Source organism: Maniola hyperantus, chromosome Z (assembly GCF_902806685.2).
Source record: "Maniola hyperantus chromosome Z, iAphHyp1.2, whole genome shotgun sequence".
NCBI classification, from domain to species: domain Eukaryota; kingdom Metazoa; phylum Arthropoda; class Insecta; order Lepidoptera; family Nymphalidae; genus Maniola; species Maniola hyperantus.
The window spans coordinates 3,705,557-3,721,498 of NC_048564.1; the positions used below are offsets into that span (position 1 = coordinate 3,705,557).

At 36.4% G+C, this 15,942-nt stretch overlaps 1 protein-coding gene across 11 annotated transcripts in view; it reads left to right on the forward strand.

Annotated features, from left to right (window-relative positions):
* trol (terribly reduced optic lobes) overlaps positions 1–15,942 on the forward strand; it is a 215,248-nt gene continuing 199,306 nt past the window's right edge. For all 11 annotated transcript variants that reach the window (XM_069508851.1, XM_069508852.1, XM_069508854.1 and 8 more), the window contains exon 1: positions 1–138. In XM_069508851.1, coding sequence (XP_069364952.1) covers positions 88–138 — 51 coding nt within the window. In that variant the 5' untranslated portion in view covers positions 1–87. The remainder of the gene's footprint in view (positions 139–15,942) is intronic.

Here is a 15,942-nt window from a genome sequence, read left to right on the forward strand (position 1 = left end):
ACGTTAGCGAGGCCCGGTTGGTGCCTGCGCGTTTGCCGCCGGTCGGACTTTACTTTACACCATCATAACTAAACTCAAGAAAACACCATGAGGGTCCCAGCGACTCTCCTACTCATACTCGTCACTCTCCTTACCAAGGTAAGTGATTAAAGTTTTGCCATTATGCGAATGCGCTAATTTTACTTTTAAAAACTGAAAACATGAAAACATTTAGTTTTTACATTCTATAACTACCTAATATATTTATATGCCTCATTGAATTTAAAAATAATCCAAAGCAGTTTTGAGTTGCTGAACTTTTTTCGCGTATCGAAAATAAATAACACCAAACCCTAAAGCCGGTTTCTGCAAGGGAATGAGCGCTTACTATTCCAACTCAGCTAAAGTTTCTTCTACGATATTGTTTAAAAATTTTGTATCAGCTGTAATGTTCAAAAATTTAAGTGTTTTTAATGAATTAGTATGTTCTGCCATTTTCGCGAGTGGGTATGTTCCGTCTCTGCCTAAGGTAGAGACCTTAAACCAAAAAGTTTTAAGGCCACTTTAACTTCTAATGTGCAATAGATAAAGTAATACTTATTTAATAACGCCAATAATATAGAAAAGCATAGAAAATTTATTACCTACAATAAATAATTTTTGTTTGTTAATTCTGTTTAACTGAGACTTGAGAGGCATAGAGTAAGGAGCTGTGGGAAAATCGGAGGGAGACCTTTGCCCAGTCGTGGGACAGCATAGGCTAATTTAAATAAGATGGAATAATTAATTATGTTTTTGTCGTATATTTATAGAGTTGTTCCCACCTGATAATACCTAGCACTGGATAATATACCTAGTTATAATTAAATTCAATATTTTAAACTGTTGTTTTTACAAGTTAACACACATACATACCTAAGGTACTTAACCATCTATTATGTTAAAAACTTGTTTTGATATAATAGACGTAAAATCGTATAGTTCGTATAGATTAAATTAAAAAAATATATGATTTACAAAGTAGTCGTCGAAATCAACGGCACGAGTTTTATATTACTTTGAAATTAAGCAAAATACCTATGTAGGTATACTTATACACATGTATTAAAAAGCGCGTGCAAGCGAAATTAGATATAAATATTTTATAAATTTACAGAAGCAATATAACTACGTTGGCAGTTCAGGCTTCAATGAATAACTGCAAAGGCTTATATCACGTCCTCATTTACAATCGTATAACGATAATAAAACAATTAGGTTTATTCACGTAAAAGTTTCTGAGGTAAATTAATTTATAAATGAATAATTTTAGTACTAAATGTTTGATTATTTTGAACTTGCTATAATAGAGACGGTAGTAATGATAAACGGTAATAGTGATTTTTTGTATAGCGACAGTTTATGGGTCTAGAATTCCTTATTGAAGAAAATAATTTTAAAAAATCATGATTTTAATTTATTTTTAATATAATTAATTATTACCGTCACGCTGTACCAAAACCGATTAATGACGTCACAAGGCGTAAATGACAAATATTAATATTTTTTTTGAACATAAAAAATATTTTTTCGCTGAAATTACTCTAGTTTTATGTTGAAAAATTGAAAAACTTTTGTCGTTTACGGATTGTGATGTCATTATTCACCTTCCGTACAGTGTGACGTTGATGTTAGAAGTAAATAAAAATCATGTTTTTTTAATTATTCTCTTTAAGGTGATTTGACAGACTCAGCCGCGAAAATTCAAATTTTAGTTAGTTTTTGAAAATAGTACACTAATCATGCATCGAAAGCTTATGGTAATGCGTTTTGCGCGCATAACATTTATGCATCTACATGTGCAAATCTGAGAAAATTCAGAAAAATATCTTTCAGGAACAAATATGAAGTAAATGAGTATTTTTGACCAAAGTTTTATGGAAAAACATGTAGATTTACCATAAGCCTTCGATGTATGATTAGTCTACTATTTTCGAAAAACTAACTAAAATTTGAATTTTCGCGACTGGGTCTAGCAAATCACCCTAATAATGAATTCCAGCCCCACAAAATACCGCTACTTATAAAAAAATCACATAATTTGACATACAGTCCGAGGCCCTAATTATATAGCTCTATCACTCTCTACACGTTTTAAGAGAAGTAACCTTAGCGCTCCATCTAACGCTTTCCATACAAACGTAGTCTCGTTCTCAAACTCAATTACATTTTGTAGAGACGTTCTAGAAATAAATGATATTTGTGTCTGTGGTTTTTTTGATTTTAGCAAAAATGTGTACAGTAGTTTTAAAGTTACACGGATTCAAAGCTTTACAAACAAATTTTTGAGTCGGACGAACTTTTAAAGATAGCAAACTAAAATACACGGGATCTTTATGATAAAGCTCTGAAAGTAGAGCAAAGGGTATCGAAGTAGCAAAAGCTACAGCCATGTTTGTGGTAAATTTTTTCCGGTTTAAAACTTTAAGTTCTGTTTTTACTTTTTTCTTATTTTCGTTTTCGCTTTGAAGTTTACTTCTTTTAGTAATATGAAACTTGTTGCACTTAAGTATATTTATAAATTTTAACATTAAGATATTATTCTATCAAAAATAACCTCTCCATTTAAAAAAATCGAATTTTCCATACATGCTCTATAATGCTTATTTCGCTGTATCTACATAATTATACACTTTGTGTTTGAAAATTGACGAATAAATTACTAATAAACGCCTTTGTGCTTATACGGAGTGGTCGGTAACTCTATAATCTCTCTAACAGCCTCTTTAAATGAAATGAAATATATTTACTGACATAAATCTATCCTTCTTCCCGAATGATGTAGCATAATATTATAATTATACGTAGTAGTGTGTATTTCACAGGTGATGTTCTTCATAACAATTTTTTTTATAGAAAATAATTAGCCTTATCTAATTACTATACAAATTATGCCCGCGTGCAACGGTGCCAAGAATACTGGCTGCATTTCCACGCTGGACAGCCAGGCTTATCCGTTGCGCAAAAAATGACCTAGCCCTTCTGTCACCATGGTGAGGCTTTTAACCGCGGTGAAATGTCTCGTAATTTTTTTTGCACTAAGACTCCATGGCCCCAGGGTCTCCTCGGCAAACGGAACAAAAATAATATATCTCTCGATAGGAGAGGCATACTTGCGCCTAACATATTTATTATACCTAAGAAAACTATATGATTACAATATTTATGTATTGCTATTATAGTAATATTAATGTTACATTGTCTTAACTCTGACTGGCAAATGCTTCCAGTTGACTGTACATAGTACCTACAAAGAAAACTTTTGAAAAAATGAATAGGGCTAAATAATAGCATAGTTTTAGTGTACCTCATTTCTACTGAAGTCTTTCTATTAAAATGTCTTTCAGGTTTTACTGTCTTAAAGTCCATAGGTGTTTAAAATATCATGTTAATTTTATCATCTAAAAGTCACACAAAACTTGCAGGAATGCATATCTACTCAAAAAAGTCATCCTTGATTCTACTTAACGTTGCTATTTGATAATGATCGTTTCGGAGAAGTCTGATATTTTTGCTAGATCTTTTTTGTGACTCTTAATACACCATTAAAATATTTTTTCACAGTAATAAGAAAATAACAGTATGTTAGTTCAAATGGTTTAATAACGGTCAGATTAGTTGTAGGTACTAAAATATTTTATGTACCTATCACATCATCATCACGTGTCTTCATCGAATCAAAGTTTGTAGGTCATCATGCTAAAAGCTTCTCTATTTAAAATCGCTTCTTTTAACTTTGGGTAACTAAGCTCTGTCTATCCCCTTATATCGTCCAACCATTTGCGTCTTTGGTAACCTTATCATATACTTATCTAATACAAGCGATGATAGTCTTGTGGTTAAGATATCATTTTCTTATTCGAGGAGTTGGAGAGAACATTATGGAGAACTCTCAGGCATGCAGGTTTCTTCGCGATGTTTTTCGTCACCGTTAAAGCAAGTGATATTTAATTAGGTACTTAAAACTCACATAACTCTGAAAAGTTAAGGCGTGCCCGGGATAGAACCCCCGACCTCCGATTAGAAGGTGGACGTAACAACCACTAGGATTCTTGTAATCTAAGCTGTGATAACTTAGTTTACACGAATGGTACCTAATTATTCCTTCTTTGTTAAATCCTATATCAACGAGGTATCAGGTCATTAAATAAAATAAATAAAAATAGCCTTTATTTCCAAAACATGCATTAGGATATACATCAATATTCATATTAGATAACATTAAGTTGTGTCCTTTACAGTATAATATTTCATTGAATTAGATTATTATATATTAGTTACGCCTATTTACATATTTGTTATAAGTTATTACATTTCTATTATTTACCTACTATGAGTTTTGCCAACAGGCAATCCGAGACCGGGATATAATATCAGGTCATTACTTAACGGCTAAATCTGATAATACCTACTCAATCTACTATTTCAAACGTATGTGAGATCGTCTCTAAACACTAACAATTAGTGTAGAGGCGGTTGCAACAATACCTCACATGTTCATATCGGAATATTCGTATAAGCTTTAGGGTGAAACAGTAATGTAATTGATGGACCAAGAGATTGTAGGAAATTTTGATAAGGCGTTTCATTTAGAAAACCGTTCCAAAAGATGCCATATATGGGACCCTGTCATCCGTCTGTCCTTCCGTATGTCTATCAGAGGACCAGAAACTTTTAAAGCCGCACTCAGAGCTGCTTAATCGTTACTTAAGGCGTTCTTATCCATACTAATTAATGCCTTAAGTAACGATTAAGCGACTCTTAGTGCGGCTGTTAGAAATTGAATAATAAAACATATTATAAATATAAAGAGGTAGATACAATCATTGATTAAGGTCTTTTGACTTTACTGCTCAAGTATTAGAGGCGCCAGGATTGATTTTTAATTATATAGATGATTACTTAGTAATTAGTAAAAATTAAAGATAATATGCACAAATTATTATTATCAAAGATAGCTAGGTAAAGACCAAAAGGTTACATAATATACATATAATCATGATCAACCTATCGCCGGCTCACTACAGAGCACGGGTCTCCTCTCAGAGTGAGAAGAATGTGCCATGTGCGGATTGGTAGACTTCACAAACCTTTGAGATCATTATGGAAAACTCTCAGGAATGCAGGTTTCCTCACGATGTTTTTCTTCACCGTTAAGGCGAGTGATATTTAATTTCTTAAAACGCTCATAACTCCGAAAAGTTAGAGATGCGTGCCTTGGATCGAACCCCTGACCTCCAACTAGAAGGCGGACGTCCCTAGGCTATCACACCTAAAGACTCCATTAATTAATTTCTGATTATTTCTAGGCTCTATGAACGACAGCGGATTTCATACATCATTTAATATGAACGGAACATAATATGTATTGGTAATAAACACGTTACTGCCTATCCCATACCTTGTGCCGAAGTCTGGCCATATATCTACTATACTATGTCTTCGAACCGGAAAACTCAATTTACCTTAAAATAGGACAACATCTTAAAAGCTTTTTACCTTCAAAGTGTTTGTGGTACGTGCATTATAGCCACTTTTTGTCATAATACGTATAAAATCAACACACATCCTTTTGTTGACTTCGTCCGCGTGGATTTAGGTTTTAAAAATCCTGCTGAAACTCGTCAATTTTCCAGGATAAAAAATTGCCTATGTCCTTCCCCGGGATGCAAGCTATCTCTGTACCAAATATCGTCAAAATCGGTAGAACGGTTGAGCCGTGAAAAGCTAGCAGACAGACAGACAGACAGACAGACAGACAGACAAACAGACAGATACACTTTCGCATTTATAATATTAGTATGGATACATTTTTAAGGAGCAATTAGTTTCTTACTAGTTCTTTTGGACAAGAAGTGTTGTTCTAAAAAACAGTTTTTTCTAACCATGACCACGATACATTTGATAAAAGAAATGAACAACTGTTTCGTGAGCATGGTATAAACATGTTAATCTACACCCATGCTTTAAATCCTCTATAAAAGATTCTGAAACAGTTAGCTTATTGCCAACACTAAAACACCCAATATCTTAATAACCATTAAATCATCCAAACGAGTGTTATAATGTTGTAGAAAAAGAGACAGCGCTATACTGCTGGCATAAATCTGTCTCGTTATGCCAGCAGTATAGCGCTGTCTCTTTTTCACAGGAGTGTTATAATGAAATTCAGTACAACATTATAACACTCGTTTGGATGCTTTAATGGTTATAAAGATATTGGGTGTTTTAATGTTGGCAATAAGCTAACTGTTTCAGAATGTTTTATAGAGGATTCATAATATTATGGGTGTAGATAAAGTCTTGTATGCAACTGTTGATAAATAGGTATTAAAACACTCAAGTCGTCCGACTTTCGTGTTGTAATGCCCCTCTTTATACAACAGTTACATAAATAACTAATTCACACCACTTGCTGTAGAATGCCTTATTATAGACCTGTTAGCTAAGGGTAAAATACGTCATAACATTCCTACGACTTGTACGCCGGGTTGTAATGTTGCACTGAAATCCATTACGCCTTAGGGGTTGTAATGTTGCACTGAAATCCATTACGTTAAAAGATGTAATGTAGCCGAAGCAAATTCTGTTATTTATAAGGAGCTTTTAGTTTAAGTCGAGTGAAACTATTATTAGTTTTAATTAGTGAAACTATTGTATATTGTCTGGCAATGCACGGCGTGATTTCTAACACTATTCCAAAGAAAATCTAAAAAATCGACTTTATACATACTTTGCCGTAACATTTTGTTCACATTTATTACCTGTGTTATCTCCCAAAGCCACCATGATCCAAACAAACATCTAAACAAATGTTCCTCTCAGTGTTCGTGACTAACGCAGAGAAACTTGCAGCTTTAAAAAAATAATGCAGATCTGACACGCGCTGGCTCTTAGTCCATAAGATAATAGGTTTATGGATGATCCGAAAATAGAGGCTGCATTAGCATCTCAATCAATATGAGATCGACTGTTATACTGCTTCTTCCCATTGGATTATAATTATTAGTATACATTGATATAGAATTACTAGTTGTGCGTTTTTTATTAATACCGGTTGATTAGGTTGGTTGATAATGATACACGTCCATTGAAATAATAACATGTTACGGGACTAAATCAAATATTATGGTATTTTTAAACAAAGTAAAATATTACTCGCATTACTCTTTTGTAAAATTACGGGTTATTATGTTTTAAAGTTTTAAGCAATTAAATATCACATGCTTTAATGGTGAAGGAAAACATCGTGAGGAAACTCGCTTGTCTGAGTTCTTCATGTTCTCAAAGGTGTTTGAAGTCTGCTAGTCCGCATTGGGTCAGGCGTGGCAAACTATGGCCTAAGCCCTTTGTACTTTGAGAGGAGACGCGTTCTCAGTAGATGGCCGGTAATGAGTTGATCATGATGATGAGGTAAGCACATAGTGTTACAGTGCGACAATGCTATTTTGGCCCGTGGCGAAAATCGGAACTATCAAGTCAAGTATCCCCTTTGTTCTTGTCTGAATAGTCTAAGCCCTTGTTCTCCAACAGCGCCCCCCTGTCAATGTCATTCAAGTGCCAAAAGAGCCTTGTCGGACTGTATCTTGTACGATGGTACTCCCATGGACTAGCAGTTCGATTCACACTTAGCTGGTTTTATAGTCTCTTTGTCATCAGGATTTGGTGTGCCTATAGATTTTATCAATTGCTGAAGCTGCATTGTGATCAGTTTTCTCAGAATTTCGCATGTGTTTCATATCACAACATTTCTTATGCACTTTGCAGTTTCAGAGCATATCTTAACTTAAAGTTATCGGCTGGCTATTACAATGTTGTAATTACCTTACTTAGATATAGAGTTCATATTAATTTGCCAAACCGACTTTAGCTTTTGAAATCCCAGATACCAATTTTCATGGGCAAAACTTGAAAAAACTACACACTTTTATACAAACTTTTATTAATCCTATTTAATCTTCTTCGGGGTGGAGTTTCCGAAAATTCTTTCTGGTCCTTTCATCAAAGGAGCTTACTGTCAAAATTTCAAATGGAGAGGACATTTAGGTATAGTCCGTTCATCGAAACTTGACGCGTGAGTAATATGTTGGCACCATTGCTTTGTTTCTTTATTACTTAGAACTTAGGGTTTATTATTGTGTGATTTCCAATGATGCCAACATTATTACTCACGCGTCAAGTTATATACGATACATTATAGATTACAAGTCTTTCTCACATTGTATAGATTTACATATTATTATGTTCTTAGAATGGCATTTATTACACAATCATGAAACTGCACAACTTCGCAATTATTTGGTTAGTGGTCGACCAAAGAGCGTGCCAAATTCGGGATATGCAGGAATAGTAAAAGAGACAAAGTTAGTCCTGCAACTTTACACTTTGGATACAAATTTAGAAATTATTTCAAGACACCTAGAACTTACTTCAGATCTATCATTCGATTAAACGAAATATATCGTCCTACATATTATTTTTACCTACAAACTGAAAAAAAAAACTGTTTAGTAGAAAGTTTAGTTATATTATATTATAATAGTTAGTTTAATTATAAGGTGACATCGGCAAAAACATAAAGTTAATCTTTTCTTATAAGTGTTAGAAAGTTTTGATAAGAGATAATAATTTTCAGTTACCTAATCGCTATCGCTGTAATCTGCACAAAACTGATTATTTGACAAATTGGGGCACGTGTAGTGGCTACATCATGTTGGTTTAATTTCTACTGCCTACTTTTTGATATGAGAACCGAGATACAAGATAGTCCTTTAGCACTTGGCTCAGAACAAGAAGCTCTGAGGAAATCTATCAACACTTCATCCAGAATCATTCTTTCATTGGTACACTTATGTTGAAGGTATTTAAAACTGACTACCTATAATAATAATAAAAATCGGCCAAGTGCAAGTCAGACTCGCGCACTGAGGGTTCCGTACCTACTACAGTCGTATTTTTTAACATTTTGCACGGTAAATCAAAAAAATATGCATAAATGAAAACCTGCTTTGAATGTACAGGTAAACTTTGATATGATATCCCACTTAAGTATATTAATCTTAATTTGAAAGTTTAAAATCTTACAAATTATTTTTTCATGAATCATTTCAATCAACACATTTTTTACGTGTCCTATAAGACCTAACTACCTGCCAAATTTCATGACTAGGTGAACGGAAAGTACCCTATAGGTTTCTTGATAGACACGACAGACAGACAGACAGAAAGACGGACAGACGGATAGGCGGACAGGCAGACGGACAAAGTGATTCTAAAAGGGTGCATTTTTCCTTTTGAAGTACGAAACCCTAAAAATATTCAAAAAGCCATATTTACATCTCCGGTCGATTGATGTTAATGATATGTACACACACGAATTAATAGGTAGGTAGCTACAAAGTTCATACCGAGATAATATAAACTATTTCCACGGACCTGGCACCTCATTAAAGTGTAATACTTATCTAGATGTAAAGTATTTATAGTCAAGCTAACAGCGTTTATTTGGCCAAATCTTATTTGTTTTAAAACGCTCAGAACAATAGTGTCTGACAGATTAGAGCTAGGCGAATATATAATAGAGAAAGAGCCAGTAAGTGCCTGACCTTCCTTATTTCATAAAAGCTGAAAGTTTCTCTGCGTATTGTCCCCAACACTGGGAGGAACGTTTGTTTGCATGTTTGTTTGGATCATGGTGACTTTGGGAGAAAACGGGTAATTAAGGTGTAAAAAATTTTACGTCAAAGTATAAAGTCTAATTATTTCATGTAATATGAAAAGGACAGACACAGATTGACAGTTTTAAATTTAATTTAGAGCCGTCAAACCGCGTGATTTTAGCTGCCAGTCGCGAGCCTACTGTTTAAATTTGTAGCGTGCACTAAAATTGAAAATCTTTAAAATGAAAAAAAAAATAAAAAAATGTAAAATTCATGTTCCGTCCCGTTTTAGCAAGAATAAATGGAAAAAGATGCGGATTCTCTAAATTTAGTTCAAACTGAATCGGTGCCATTACCTGTTATTTCCCAAAGCCACCATGATCTAAACAAACGTTTCTCCCAGTGTTGGGGATAATACGCAGATAAACTTGTCGCTTTTAAAAAATAAGGAAGGTCTGGCAAGCGCTGGCTCTTAGGCCATATTACTTAAATATTCGTACAAACTGTAGATTCAGATTTGATGGATAAAATACGTCTAAATATATTATTTCACAAGTTCCAATAGTCTACGTCAATGTAAGTAAAATTAGAACCGCTTCGTTTATATTGTTTGTAGAGCTCATAATATTATTTAAACATACAAATTCAGCTTCAAGACACAGATTATTTTGGTTAAAATATTATAAACATCTATTTGTTATGCTGTTGTTATGGTCCGAGATCCCGTCCGCAGAGTGAACTAGAGTGAGGGAACTCTCGGAAAGTGTTTAAAAATAGAAGTAAGTATAGTAAGCGACAGGTTAAAATGGCAATCGGGGAGCGAACGATCCGCACACCCGCATAGCTCCCGCGCTAACCCGGTGCGGGCGAGCACAGGTGACGTGCGAATGTGCGGGGCGTCCCCCCCGCCTCATACCCCGATTGCCATCTCAATCTGTCGCGGACTATATTATCTTAAACATCAAAAAATTTGGGTCAAGTTTTTGATGTTTTAGATCAGAACGTTTGTAGAACGTTTCGCAATTATACAGAAAGAATCGGCACATCTGTCTGTAGGCATTGTTTTTAATGTAAGTGACCGGCGCGCAAGATTGTACCAGAGGTTATCCATAGTGTTATCGTCGTCAGGCGCACTGTGTCAATTTTCCAATTTTAGTACTCGATAATTGTATGAAACATTTTTTTCTCTCCCGATTTTTTGGAACAGTTATCTGTTCAGTTTATCGAGAATGACCCAACCAACTTGCACAATTATTTTATATAGATAAGACCGATTCTTGGTACCTACTTAATATAATATATTACAAAAATATACGGGGTGATGTGTTTTCAGATCAATAAGACGACAAACACATAATTAATGGACGAGTAATTAAAATAATTATTTATGGCGTTTAAACTATCGTGATTGATTTACATTATAAAATAATATATTATTATATACAGTGTAACCTCTATATTGCGAACTTCTATTTAACGAAAAATTCCTTAAAACGTACAAACTGCTAAGGTTTTTGCTAAGTAATTTGTTTTACATTGTTGCCCTTATATTGAAACCCTAGCATAGCGTTGCAACCACTCTCAATAGCAAAACAATACGTTTATTTTATTTTATTCAGATACAAGTTAGCCCTTGACTGCAATCTCACCTGGTGGTAAGTGATGATGCAGTCTAAGGTGATAGCGGGCTAACCTGGAAGGGGTATGGCAGTTTTTATTAAACCCATACCCCTTTGGTTTCTACACGGCATCGTACCGGAACGCTAAATCGCTTGGCGGCACGGCTTTGCCGGTAGGGTGGTAACTAGCCACGGCCGAAGCCTCCCAGGAGACCAGACCAGAAATTTAGAAATTATAAAATTCCAAACCCCTGCCAGGAATCGAACCCGGGACCTCCCACTATTAAGACTACAGCGCTCACCACTGCGCCAGGGAGGTCGTCGAAACGTAATTGTTTAGACCCAGAAAACATAAGTTTCACTGACATTTAAACGCAATACTGTTAAAAAGTCATAAATATTTCGTAAATGCAATAAACTTCTTGTAAGAGAAGAGAAGAGTGTGGCGGTATAAGTCAGCGGATTGGGACGAAATGCGTCACTTCTTCGCATCCTACCCTTGGCAGCAAACATGTTTTTCCTCCAACGATCCATCGAACTGCGAGACCTCCATTTCCGAGGTGATTCGTCAGGCAATGGAGTTTTTTATACCATTCGCTGACGTACCCCTTAATGGCAAAACCCCGCGATGGTACAATGCTGAGTGTGCCCATTCCGAAGCCCAGAAACAATCAGCATATATAGCTTGGGTTGACGCTCGAAGTCGTAAGACTCCAGACTTGAAATCAAAGAAGAAGGAGTTCAATGTTGCTGCCAAGTTACATAAGACAGTTTTAAAGAAGGCTCGATACAACCGCACTAAGCGGATCGGGAACAAAGTAGCTTCCTACCCCAGTGGTAGTAAGGCTTTTTGGTCCCTAGCTAGGTCGGTTGAGTCGAACTTCTGTCGGCCTACACTGCCGCCGCTGCTCAAACCTGACGGATCGCTTGCTTTCACAGCACCTGACAAGGCAAATCTTCTCGCTTCACAATTTGCTAAAAGTTCACATCTTGAGGCTGGAGATGCCTGTCCACCCGCTCTCCCCACTTGTGATTCCATAATGCCTGAAGTGCATATCCATCAAAAGGAGGTTCTCAAAACACTCCGTTCCCTTGATGTGAACAAAGCCAGCGGTCCTGATGGGATCCCAGCAATCGTCCTGCGAAACTGTGCCCCTGAACTATCTCCTGTCCTGACACGTCTGTACCGTCTCTCTCTGAGTAAAGGTCAAGTGCCCAAATCCTGGAAAATCTCTAATGTACAACCTGTACCAAAAAAAGGCAGTCATGCTGACCCGGCGAACTATAGACCTATAGCTATCACCTCGTTACTTTGTAAGAGCATGGAGCGCATACTAAATACGAAGCTCCTGGCATATCTCGAGTCCAATGATCTACTCTCCGACCGCCAATACGGGTTTCGTCAAAAGCGGTCCGCCGGCGACCTACTCGTGTATGCCACCCACGTATGGGGAGAAGCTATAGAGAAGCACGGAGAAGCACTTGCTGTCTCTCTCGATATATCTAAGGCTTTCGACCGGGTCTGGCATGACGGCCTTCTTAACAAACTTGCAGCATACGGCCTCCCACCATGCCTATGTGACTGGATATCTAACTTCTTGAGTGAACGTTCCTTCCGAGTAGTCGTTGACGGCTGCTCGTCGGATCTTATGGCCGTCAATGCTGGTGTTCCTCAAGGGTCTGTCCTCTCCGCTACACTTTTTTTGCTGCATATCAATGATCTGTTACAACCCGGTATCATTGGGTACGCCGACGACAGCACTGTAGTGGAAAGTTACATATCCAGTCCGCGTGCTGGTGGCTCAGAAATCAGTGAACTCAGAGAGGCAATGGTTGAACGGTTAAACGGTTTAAATTCCACCCTGAAATATGTTTCAGATTGGGGTGATGCCAATCTGGTAGAGTTTAACGCGACAAAAACTCAGGCGTGCCTGCTTACAGCTAAACGGAGTCCTTTCACCTTGACTCCCACTTTCCGAGGTGTCTCCGTTCCTATCACCGATCATATTGATCTCTTAGGTCTCGACATTTCAGCCAATATCAACTTCGGAAGGGCTATCGAAGCTAAAGCCAAGACTGCTGCCAAAAAACTTGGTATTCTCAACAAAGTCAAGCAGTACTTCACGTCGCACCAACTGGTAACCTTATATCAGGCCCAGGTCCGGTCGTGCATGGAGTACTGCAGTCATCTCTTCGATGGCTCTGCTAAATACCAACTAGCCGCTTTAGACGCCGTTGATAGTCGAGCCAGGAGACTTATAGGCGAAGATTCACCACTTTTGGGGAAGCTTCAAAGTCTTGATCACCGCCGAAAAGTTGCCGGCCTATCGGTGTTTTACAGGATATATTTCGGAGAGTGTGCGCAGGAGCTGTTCGATCTTGTCCCTCCCTCACCTTTCTACCACCGTACCGCAAGACACCGGGCGAGTTTTCACCCCTATGTCGTCAACATTCCATCTTCGCGCACGAAACGCTGTGTTCATTTGTTTGTTCTGATTGCCTAGCACCTGTTTACTTACTGTACTTCCTACTATCGTCTTATTGCTACCAGAGATAATATATTGTTGCTACCCACTTATTCGTAACATTATACCGTTTTCTTTTATTCTCCATTTAACGAAAACTCTTTATAACGCAATAAAATACCTAGTCCCTTCAATTTCACTATATATAATAATTGTAAGATTTGAAACGAAAAAATTAAAGCGCATGCAACAGATATAATTGATGCACAATTGACACCTAAATCCAGTGATACGAGTATATAATTATTATGCCGAAATCACAAACAATTTTTTGCCTCTACAAGTGATATGAAGTGTTGTGAGTTAGCCCTACTCACTTTACTCTTTATTACTTATCTGTTCACCTCTGACTAGGATCCACTAGCTATTACCACTTTATCATCATAAAGTTTTAGTAAAGAAATATTTATAAGTTGTTCCCATAGACTTATGTATTATTACTTTGTAAGGACAGGGCCATTGAACAAGCAAAATGGCACCGACTCATTGGTCCTAAAATGTTTATTTAGCACCAGTGCGACCTCAGTGACGTCTGGATTTCAAACGGGTCGTTCATTAGTATCTAAGAGGTGGCGCTGATTTATTTGGTTCCAAAACCGTGAAAAATTTTGTTCGCTTGGGCATATCTTGTCATTTATATCGATGGTTAATCCTTTATTAACTGACAGTAAAACATCCTGTATTTTTACATCGCAACGAATCAGATGGCATGTTAATTATTTATTATAATATTATAATAATGTTATATTAATCTACATAATTATCAAAACAATAACCTGCAGAGGTTACAGACGCCAATATCCCGTTTTATAAATGAACGAGCCTTTTTTCAAAGGGAATAATGTAAATTAAATATAATTAACGGGGGCACTACCGTGCCCCCAGATAAATCATCATAACCATCATCAACCTATCACTGGCTCACTACAGAGAAAGGGTTTCTTCTCAGAATGAGTATTGGATTTGGCTATAGTCTACCACGCTGACCAAGTGCGGATTGATAGACTTCTGACACCTTTGAGAACATTATAGAGAACTCTCAGGCATCCAGTTTCCTCACCATGACGTTTTCCTTTCACCCTTAAAGGAAGTGATACTGAATTGCTTATAAAAGTTATAATAACTCCGAAAAGTTGGAAGGTTGAGCCCCGGGCCTTCCAACTAGAAGGCCGAAGTCTTACCACCACCACTAGGCTAACACAGCTAATGAATAAAATAATCATTATATTTTTTATTATTGAACTATTTAAAAAAAAAAAAGAAACCATACTGAACAAAGTGCAAGAATCCTCACCCTAGAAAAACAGATAAGGTGCAGAAATATAATATTTTTTGGGGTCGAGGAAGGTGAGAAATCATACGAGGAATTAGAAAACAAAATATTACACATAGTGACAGTGAATATGAAGGTGAATTGCAATAGAAGTGAAATTGAATTGACGAAAAGAATGGGTAAAAAGGCGGAAAATAAAACAAGACCTATTGTTGTAACTATAACTACCTTTGGAAAAAAACTTACTATCCTTAAAAATAAAAAGTACCTCAAAAACTCAAACATTTACTTGAAGGAAGATTATCCACAAGAAGTTTTAGAAAAAAGGAAACAACTCCAAGAACAGCTACAACAAGCACGTAACGAAGGAAAGATAGCATATCTTCGCCAGGACCGGCTCATAGTTTATGAAGCAAACAAAACTAGACCCAACATGACAGAGGAAGTTAATAGTAAACAAAATTCTAGGAAGAGGGAACTAGAATCTACCCCCCCAAGTCAAAGGAGCAGCCCACATCTTCATCAAAATCTGCCTACACCAAACTGTCAGGTAGCTAAGAAAAATAAATTTAAACCAATCAATTCTAAGGGCCAGAGCTCTATGACTAACTTCATGCAGAAACGTAGCGATGGAATACAAATGTCATCTAGTTCCACCGCACTCATTCACGAAAATGATGATTAGCAATTACCATTGAACTATTTATTGAGCTTAAATAATATCTGGGTATGGAACATACTAAACGTACCTAACTTACGTTAGTTATTGTTGTAGATAGATCTTTGTATTATTCTTCTGTGGTAATTTATTTTAAAAGATTACCTAGTTCAAGAAGTCATTTTTTGGT